Genomic DNA, 10,558 nt, shown 5'->3' with positions numbered 1-10,558 from the left:
TTAGTAATTTTATAATATTTAATTTAGTAATATTTCTGCTTGAGTAACAGAATGAAAATTTCTAATATCTATATAATTTACAAAAGTATTTTTAAAGTATGGGTTTTAAATAAATGTAGAGTGGTTTGTTAAAAAGCAATATATCTTACATGCATGTTTTTAAAGATGTAAAAGTACTGTTTGATCATTGAAAATTGGAGTTTATTTGGGGGGGGGATTGGGTTGAAAATTTGTCTATGAGTGACTAAATTACAATCAAACCAGTATAAATTATGATGCATTTCAATGCAACTGAAATTTTGAAGAAATAGTGAAGTCGGCAAACAAGGCTGCATTTTCTAATTGTTATAAATTTGTTGTTTGTCCACCATGAAAAAGAACTTCACCACACCAGTTAAAAAGGGGAGTTCACTTCACTATAGACGCATTGGGGAAACTGTGTAGCACAAGGGTGCCTGGGTCAAGGACCCTACCCCTTGTAGAACAGATATGTTATTTTGAATACAGTCAGAGAGTTCATACAAGGTTGCAAATATGCAAACCCAAATTCCATTATAGAAGAGCTTACACTGTTAGTTCTGGTTTACCTAAAGTAACTGGAATTGTCAGATGTGATGTATGCATGCGCCAAGTCATGGTGGAAAGATTACATACATGATATATATGATTATGGTGAAAAAATTCATAGAAATAAAAAATGGTTAAAAGTGTTGATATTTTTATTGTACAATTTCATTACAGCAGTCAGCTACCACATTCATATTCCTTTAAAAAAAAATAAATAAATAAAAACCGATCGAAATAATACCTACAGATTGGTGCAGAACATCTTGCTCTTGACTGATTTGTTGCAATATACAGATTTCTTTTGAGGACAAATTTTTAACCAGATATTCAATTTAAAATTTTGCACATGATTTGATATTGAAAAGTTTATCCTCATAAAGCAAATATTTTTTTATAATATATCAGTTTGTGTAATAAAGTAACAGCTTACATAATTCATATTGTTTCATTTTGCACAGAAATATACATAACAGAACCGTGGTTTTTTAAAAATTTTTCACAGTAAGTGAAAATGCCAAAAGGATGTCATCAGTAAAGTAGCTATAAATTTAAAAATAATACTGAAAATAGCTTGCTTTTCAAATTATTGTTAATTTATGAATCATTAGTAATGCCGCTAATCACAAGAGAAAAGGTAAAAACTTATAAAAATTCTACTTCATTGCAATTTAATGAACATTCTTTAAACAAAGACTATAATAATATATATACTCTTATTTTCTATTACTTAGATAGCAAAAAATCAGAATTTATTTCAAAATTCATATAAATGCAAGAGTCCTGGACCCCTTTTACCAATTATGCAACACATCACTAATGATAGTTTCAAATTTTCGTAACCTCAAAACAGCTGTTATATTTAAAATCACCTAACTAGTATTAAAATGCACAAGCAGTTTTATAACTAGTATTAAAATGCACAAGACAATCGAGATAAAATTAATGTGCATAGTTAATGGATTTAATATGCTTGAATAACTTAAGCATATTTACTTACATAGTAATCAATATTTTAACTGCAATTTCCAATTTTACAAAAATGTAAAAATGCTATAAAATATTCATATATCTAATACACACATGGTATGTACAATCATTTCTAATCGAGAATACAAAACCTACTTATTAAATAAATAATATAAAAAAGGAAATGCTATGAGGGGGATAATATTTTTGTTTTTAAAATTAATTAAAAAATAACAGAAACATGCACTGGGTTAATAAAAATAACATTCAAGATTCTTAATTTTAAAATTATACATAATTAATTTTGGTTTTAATGACTGTCCACTAAATTTGTAAACCTTAAGGCAAACAACAAATTACCTAGCATTTTCAGGAAGTATTTATGATTTTTAATGCTTTTTTTCTAGTTTAAAAATTTTCCTCTTAACACTAAATGATACAGTCTTCAATAATGCCTCTTTTCAAAACTATCACTGTTGTTTTCACATTGGCTATAGAGACTAATTTTTTTATGTTCTAAAGCCATTCAGTCTACTATTCAATCAACAAAAAAAAAAAAAAAAACAAAAAAAAAAAAAAACCAATAATAATCAATTTAATATAGTAAACACATGGGACATATGTCCCAGCTCCTAAGAAAAGGTTAAACTGATGGTAAAAGTTTTAGATTTTAGTATGTAGAATTTAGATTTATGACTCCTTGACATCTAAAATTAAGTACTTTTAATGCTTGATTAATATCATCTGTAATACATGTACTTAGATTCACACAAATAAATTTAATAGTCTTATATGGAATGGAGATTACTATGCAAGTAAATATTCCTTTTAACTCATTACTTAAATAAATTATTCTTCATTGTCATAAAGATCTGAATTTCATGAGAAAAACTAAAATGGTATAAAACATCACAACGGTTTAAATATGTAATATATATAAACAAAATTCACATACAGATATTCTCTTGGTAAAAAGAGTAATAAATATAAGGCAATTTACACACTCCACAAGCAAACATCAGATTCAACTTCATTGCAAAGTGATAAGGTCGTAATATGCAATAAAATTTTAACAATCCATGAAAGTAAAATAAAGAATGACAAAAATGATTTTTTCATGATTCCCAAATGATGTGATACTAACATTTATCCCATTAATATGGCTAAAATGCATTAAAAAAGAGGATGCAATTTAGGTGCTAACAAAAATGTTATATTGATACATATTGGAAAAAGTCACAAAATTTATGCCAGTCTACCAAGGGCCTGTGCTTCACAAGCAATTAGTCATGGTGTTAATCTCCAAGTCTGAAATACATCAAGTTGCTTATGAATCATTAGCCAAGCTAAGTCCAATTTATGGATCTGAATGTAAAAATGACTTTCGATCATTGACTGTATGCCTACAGTTCATGTCACTACGATTTGACTAAATAAATACATATACTATATATATATATATATAATGCACAGACAAACCTAAGCCAACAAAACACAAATTTGGAATAATTCCACATAATAAATAAATATTCCCATTAAACATAAGCAGCATAGGGATGCATTTGGTACAATCAGCTACGTCCAAGATTCCTCAGTACAAAAGAGAAAGTTACACAAAGACCACTAAGGGCCCAATCCTCCTTTGGATTACACAAAAAAGATGGCTGATATTATACACTGGCAGCTAGGCTGCAGACGTGGAATGATGCCCGTCAAGTGTCCCTTTTCTAAAGTTTCTAGATGGCTACACACATGATTTAATTGTACATAGAGATGAAGGCAAGACACTTTTTCTTCATATTCAGCTAACATGATGTCAGCCCCTGTTACGGTAATGCATGAGGCTGACCAGTCGACATCAAAACTTATAATCGGGTCCGGCCATTTCAATTGCCCACCTGAATTTATCTCTTTGTGTGCGGTTATATATTTTTTCGATAGGAACACCCCATTTCTTGCACCTGTATAAAATTGGAAAAAAAAAAAAAAAAAAAAAAAAAAAAAAACATTAACACAATTATGAATTCATTTTATTTGCATACATAATATATGACCATACTATATAAATAAAAACCAATCTGAGAACATGTGAAAAAACAAAGATTTAGAGAAATATCTTGCAAGTATGGATGATACCCAAATGTAACACATCATTCAATAAGTCCCAGGCTAACCGACAGATGGCGTAGTATTGTGAAGTTAACTTCGTTGTTTGAAAGAACTAACCTTCAAATGTCATGGGTCTGATCTTCATGGCATTCGGACCTGTGCATTTGTGGACAAAATGGAGAAATACGAATTTCAAGTGTTGATCGAACATTGCTATTTAATGGGCAAAAATACCGTCCAAGCTCAGCAATAGCTTGAAAATTGTTATCCAGACTCTGCTCCATCGAAAACAACCATTTGCTGTTGATATGCTGATTCCAAGCACAGTTGCACAGATACAAATGATGCGGCACGCTCGGATAGGCCAAATAAAACAGTCACTCCGGAAAATGTGAAATAAGTGTTGAAAATCGTGATCAATGGCCACAAAATGAAAGTTCGTGAGCTTACTGAGATGGTAAACATATCAACTGGACGAGCATGTTCAATTTTACATGAAAAGTTGGGCATGAAAAAAGTGTTTCCCAAATGGGTGCTGTGTGTGCTCACAATGGAACAAAAGCAACAATGAGTCGATGATTCACAGAGCTGTTTGTCACTGTTTACTTGCAATAAACAGGATTTCTTGTGTCAGTAAGCGATAATGGACAAAACATGGATCCATTATTTCACCCGGAGTCGAAACGGCATTCAGCAGGTGAAAGCCGTCCGAAGCGTCCAAAAACACAACAGTCAGCTGGTAAAATTATAGTATCAGCATTTTCGGATGCGTGAGGTATAATTTACATGGACTACTTTGAATAAGGAAAATCTATCAACAGTGCCTATTACAGTGTGTCTGAAGGACGAAATTGAGGGGAAAAAAATTCATCTTCCTTCAAGACAATGACCTGTGCTACAAGTCAATGCAAACACTGGTTACACTGAACAAGTTGGGCTTCACTTTGCTTCCCCACACATCATACTCTCCAGCGACTACTGGCTGTTAGCTGATCTGAAAAAGATGCCCGGGGGTGGACTTTGGCTCGAATGAAGAAGTCATCACTGCTACTGAAGGTTATTTTGCGGACAAGGACAAATTGCTTTGCAAGCATGGTATTGAAAAGTTAGAACAGCATTGGAATGTTTGCATAGCTCATTTTTGGTAGTGATTATGTTGATGAATAAACGTGAATTTTGTGAAATGGATATTTTCTTAGTCCTGGACTTATTGAACGATGTGTTATATATATATAGTATTTTACAAAATTTGTCACTTCACAAAAACCACAACAAATACTTATTTTGCAGCAATTCTACAATCATTAAAAAAGGAAACACAATAAAAACATAAATGTTGTTACACTTTATATGGAAAATGAAAATAGATTTGTACTTCAATGTAACTTTACCCAGGAAAGCAGACCACTTCATATCTTTCAGTAACAGAAATAAAAAAACTTTAATTATTTTATACTGCAGCTTTGTAATCTACATAAAATCAAAAAAATTATATCCAATTTTTATTCCGACTGCTCAACCTATAGAGGAGCTGCAAGGAATATGGTTTATGATAGTTGGGGGCAAGATGATTTCACATCTTAGAAAGAAAGAATACATACATACATAGCATATTGTCCCTATGCTGAAAGTAAAAGAAAGATAATTAACTGTTTTAAATATCACAAAGAGAAAATTATTTTATGGACATTGTTCCTAGTTACCTAAAATTAGATCTATTCCAGACCATGGCAATCCACAATTTAAAGATTTTAGACTTAATTCTAAGAAGGATATACCTTATGTTCAATCATTTCCTTAAAATCTTTCTCCACAAGGTTACTTAATATGCATAATAGATGAAGTGTTTTTATATTATAATAATATATTATTACTACAGTCAAAAGTCGTTAATTCGGACACCCATAATTCGGAATGATCTATAATCCGGACCTCAAAGCTAAAAACTTTCTGCGCATGCGTTGCGTTGACACATGCGCATAGGCGTTTACGCGTGCGTGTAAGACCTTTTACGAGTGTGCGCAAGCGAAGAATAAGTTTTCGCGTGCGCGTTTTATGTATAACGGACGGCATAAGCTAAAATTATCTAATTATCGATTTCAGTTAATGTTGATGATTGTGCTGTTCCTTAATTTTCGAATTGGATCCGGCTTATTTTTTTTGCAGACTGTAAGAGCAATACCATAAAAGTAAACTTGAACTTTCGATTATGTCAAATAGAATTTCCGATTCTGGAGCTCCCAAAGGATCGTACAAAACGAAAGTATGTTTCAATGTTCATCAAACAAAAAGTGGAATTGCTGCAAAAAATGGATGAAGACATGAAGAATGTGATAGAGAGGTTAGTGAAAACGAAAAAATTTTGATTGACAAGTTAATCGGTATTCTCGGCACAGCAATTAACGGGACTTGAACAGCGGAACTTTGTAACTGAACAAGAAATTATGTCTGTAGAATTAAAGAGAAAGTATTATCACATAAATCGAAGCAACTTACATTGAAAGAAATGTTTAATAAAGTAAACAAATAAATATTAAGCTTTTTTTTTTTTGTAAATTTTGATACCCTTTAGATCATAACTGTTCTTTATTTCATAAATTACGGTTTCATATTTTTAATTTTAGAATTTCTGTATGCCATCTTACGAGATTTAAACTGATGATCTATAATCCGGAATCGCCGAAGTCCCGACGAGTCCGGATTAACGACTTTTGACTGTATTATACATACTTTCAAGAAATTATTTAAAATATTTCCTCATCAGATAAATCCTTTAATATCTGAAGAAAATTACCATCCAGATCTGACTGAAGTGCAAGTCAACATAGAAGTATACTTTTTATTATTATTATTATTATTTTCCAGAAGAATGCTTACATTTCATCAGAATAATTACAGTATTTATAAGATTTTAATAAAACATTGATAGAATCCCAAAAGTACAGGGTGCCCTCTATTTATATTTTATACTTTATTTATATCTAATTTAGCATTAATTTTATGCTTTTAAAAAACTTTTGAGTCTTTATTTTAACCTAGCAGAGTTATATCATCAAAAAAGAACAGGTAACTAAAAAAATCTTAGAGAAGAAAAAAGTATATTCCCATGGCTTTGAAAAACCTAGAATATTTCACTAATATTAATCACACACACACCAAGCAACACTAATTCTGGGGTCCAAATAATTTAATTTGGATGTTCCTAATGCTATCTGCTTGTTTTCTTCTTTATCAGTCACTTGAACTTCTAATTTTTTCAACTGTTCTTCCAGTTGTGCAAGTCTTTTCTTCTTTTTATCATACAGCCTGAAAATAATGATAAGTATTAAGTTTCTAATTTATAAAATTTTAAAATGTACTTTTCCCTATTTAAATTTAACAACTATGCATGCTTTTATTATAAAACACTTCCAAATTTATAAAGGCAAATCCTTCAGCTATCTTCTTCTAAATAAATAAAACACATTCCTTTAATGGAAATGTATAAAAAAACTATGCTTACACTTTGTCCTTAGAACTGCCATTCTTAGCTGCTTGCTTAACTTCCTTTAATTCTTTTTTGAATTCTTTTATTTGCTTTAATTTATCATCAATCTAAAAAAACAGCAAAAAATTGTATTTTAAAAAATAAAATTTCATCGACAAAAATGAAGTAGGTGCCCTAAATATAAAATAAATATTTTTAAACATATTAAATAATTTTCTTTAACATACATTTTAAATAGGATATTATTCATAAGCATTAAAACAAGATAATTCAATGAATTAAATGGAGAAATTTTTTTAATTGCATTTGAGAAATTTAATAATTTGATTTACTATAATTTCTGTCATAAAACCTTTATAAGGTTATTTGATTCAAACAAAGGGTAAAATCAGTGATTACAAAGTATGCTAGGAAAAGTTTAATGTGGATTATTATTTTATATGAGGCGTATTCGGAAACTAAGTACCGTTTTGGGAGAGAAAAAAAGTAAAACAATTTTTTCGAATCCAATTTTATTTTTACATGAAAATACATGTCTTATACTATTTTTCATCATAATTTCCGCCAATGATCGAACACTTGTCATAGCGGGTGACCAGTTTTTGTATACCATCGTCAAAAAAACTTCCCACCAGTTTCGATAACCACGACTCCACAGCATTTTTCATGTCATCGTCAGATCCAAAGCACTTGCCATCAAGCTCGCGGTTCATGTGCAGGAACAAGTGAGAGTCGGACGGTGGAAATGCCTCTGAAAGAGTTGTCATTGTGAAGCGTCTGCTCTCATGAATTGCTTCATCAATTTTCCTTACCAAATCATCGGTGACAACAGAAGGCCGACCACTCCGAGCCTCGGAGTGGACATTTGTTCGACCTGCATTAAACATTCTTACCCACTTTCTCACCATTCCATCACTTATCGCGCATTCACCGTAAACTTCTGTCACTTGACGATAAATTTCGGCCGGTTTAACATTCCTCACGTTAAAAAATTTAATCACGGCACGAATTTCACAGTGAGCGGGAGAACTAATTGTCTTAAACATTTTGAATGTGCACAGCAAACTGAAAACACAACATAGAGCAACCAAAACGGCGGCAATTGAAAGTCAGTGAACAAGAAAGACTAGTGCGCATGCGCGGGACGCCTACGACAGCGCTAGAATGAAACGGTACTTAGTTTCCCAATACGCTAGGTATTTTAGATTAGGTAAAAACAGATTACAGTTTATAATTCAATTAATAAGTCAACATACCTTAAAAACTGGAAAAACTTGTGATGATGTTTTCAGTTAAAATAACTATGATATTCTAATAAAATATGGTGGACTGTCAGATGTGCATTACAATCTGGGCGATGGGGAATCTTCTCGCATTTCAGCAGACCCTTGCAAGTCAGTCGACAACGACATATTCTCAACCAGGTTAAGGTACCTTGTTCCTTTCTATTTGCCGCAGACTGACAGCATTTAATAGTGGGTTTAAGCTTATTGTCTGTTTAGCTATCCCAGTGCCTCTGCCATTTATTGAAATTTTTACATTTGATCATCACCCCTGATACCCCTGAGTGGGATCTGGGATATAGACATTGTAGTAGCAGTTTTAAATGTAATGTAAGCTAGTTTGTTCTGTTTTATGCCAGTGTGGCCAAAGATCCAGGAATAGAGAATCTGATATCCCAGCTATTTTAGAGTCTGATTTAGCTTCAGAATTCTGGTAATAATGGGATGTGAATTATACGTAGGCTCTTTAATAATTTTAGGGCATCCAAGGAATCAATATAGATAATGAAATTCCTGTAATGTTGTTTTGACAGAAACGTTAAAGCCTGATAAACTGCAGTAAGCTCAGATCAAAAACAGAACAAGCTGGATGTAATTGAAGCCCCCCCCAATTGTTTTTTATACCACAAAGGCTGCACCAACGTGATCTCGGGATTTTGATCCATCTATATAGAGAGGGATATAATTTCTATATTTATGTCTATGTTCTGCAAAGACCTGCCTATGACATCACTTATGCTAGATTTATTCTAGTAGTGAAAGGTATCAAGAAATTGAATTTTCCAGTTCTCCCATAGTGATTATAAATTTTGTGAAATTTATTTCAGCATATAAAGAACATTTAAAGTAAAATATTGGATTTGAGAAAATGGTGGTTTTTTCTAGATTAAATCTAAACATACTATTGACTATTATAAATAACTTATTCGCTTTTTGCTAGTAGTCTGACAGTAGATTTCTGACACAACTTGCAAAGTGTCCTTCAAAGCATTATGCAAGCTGCAAGCAGTGCTTTCTTTACTGCAATTAAAGAGGGAAGGCATAGAATATTAAAGGAACAGAAGACAATTATTTTAATGTTAAATGGCCCTTCACAAAGGGCGTCATTTTGATAATTGAATTTCTTTATGCACATTATAAAACAAAAAATAACAGATACATAATAGCTTTCTTAAAGAAGCTAAAATGCCTTTTCATCATCTTAATATGTAGAAATCCCCCTACCAACAATGTGAATAATTTTTATGCCTGGATGTCAAATGAAGGAGACACTGAAGTGAGCAATGAAAAGATTAGAGTCGACATCTGCACTCCCTCACGGTGAAAAATACAGGTTTAACTAACCCAAAGTAATCATGAGGAAGCCTCTGACCAATGGAAGAATGTAGAAGGGTGCAAGATTTTTTATTTTAGATATGATATCAGTGACCAGCTAAATTTTAAAATGCATTTTAATATGGACAATTAATTTCAAAGAAAAAAAACTCTATAATAAATGCTTCACCCAGGTACAGTATAACAGTACAGTATGCTTTACTTACTACAGAATAAATGTAACATTATTAACTACCAAGTTAAAACAAAGTTTTTATCTGTACATCTTTAAAAAAATACAAAACAGACTACTATAAAAGCTTTTTTTTTAATAATTAATCACTTACTATTGTATAAATATAATACTAATAATTATTATATAAATGCAATACTAATAGCAGTCAAGTTGGTCGCAGAAGCTTTTATCTCATAATGATCGAGTTATTGGAATCAATCCCACAGTTGCGAATTTTATCACTACACTGAAATAATATAATTAGCAAAGCTGGTAGTTCTGTCAGTAGGTTCTAGTTCAAATCCTAGAGAAGACAAGGAAGGTTATATACTGTCTTTGTGGCAAGCAAGAATCTGTCAACTCAGAAAAGTCACACAGAGTTGTTTTATAGCAGAATAGTACCAGACCTTTGAATTCCCCCTCTCCCCCACCAAGTCAACCTAAAAATCATTCTAACTAAAACTTAATTGGAATAAATTTGTTATCATCATATGTGAACAAGACCTTTGGCAAGGCCAGATACCATGACTATTTTAGAGACCAGGAGGTTAAATATGCAGACAATGAGAATAAGCAACAGCAGCAGCAACCTGATCA

General features: G+C 31.7%; 1 protein-coding gene across 1 annotated transcript in view; it reads right to left on the bottom strand.

The window, feature by feature from the left end:
* Positions 1-696: 696 nt before the first annotated feature.
* Positions 697-10,558, bottom strand: part of Top1 (DNA topoisomerase 1) — a 42,668-nt gene continuing 32,806 nt past the window's right edge. The window contains exons 16-18 of the mRNA XM_085815094.1: positions 7,145-7,236; positions 6,799-6,948; positions 697-3,494 (exon numbers count right to left, since the gene is read on the bottom strand). Coding sequence (XP_085671220.1) covers positions 3,392-3,494; positions 6,799-6,948; positions 7,145-7,236 — 345 coding nt within the window. The 3' untranslated portion in view covers positions 697-3,391. The remainder of the gene's footprint in view (positions 3,495-6,798; positions 6,949-7,144; positions 7,237-10,558) is intronic.

The sequence above is a fragment of the Stegodyphus dumicola genome, chromosome 4, assembly GCF_044657685.1.
Source record: "Stegodyphus dumicola isolate Sdum_Otavi_A_Nest chromosome 4, ASM4465768v1".
Lineage (NCBI taxonomy): Eukaryota > Metazoa > Arthropoda > Arachnida > Araneae > Eresidae > Stegodyphus > Stegodyphus dumicola.
The sequence above is the reverse complement of the archived record's forward strand: the minus strand, read 5'-3'. Positions and strand labels throughout refer to the sequence as shown.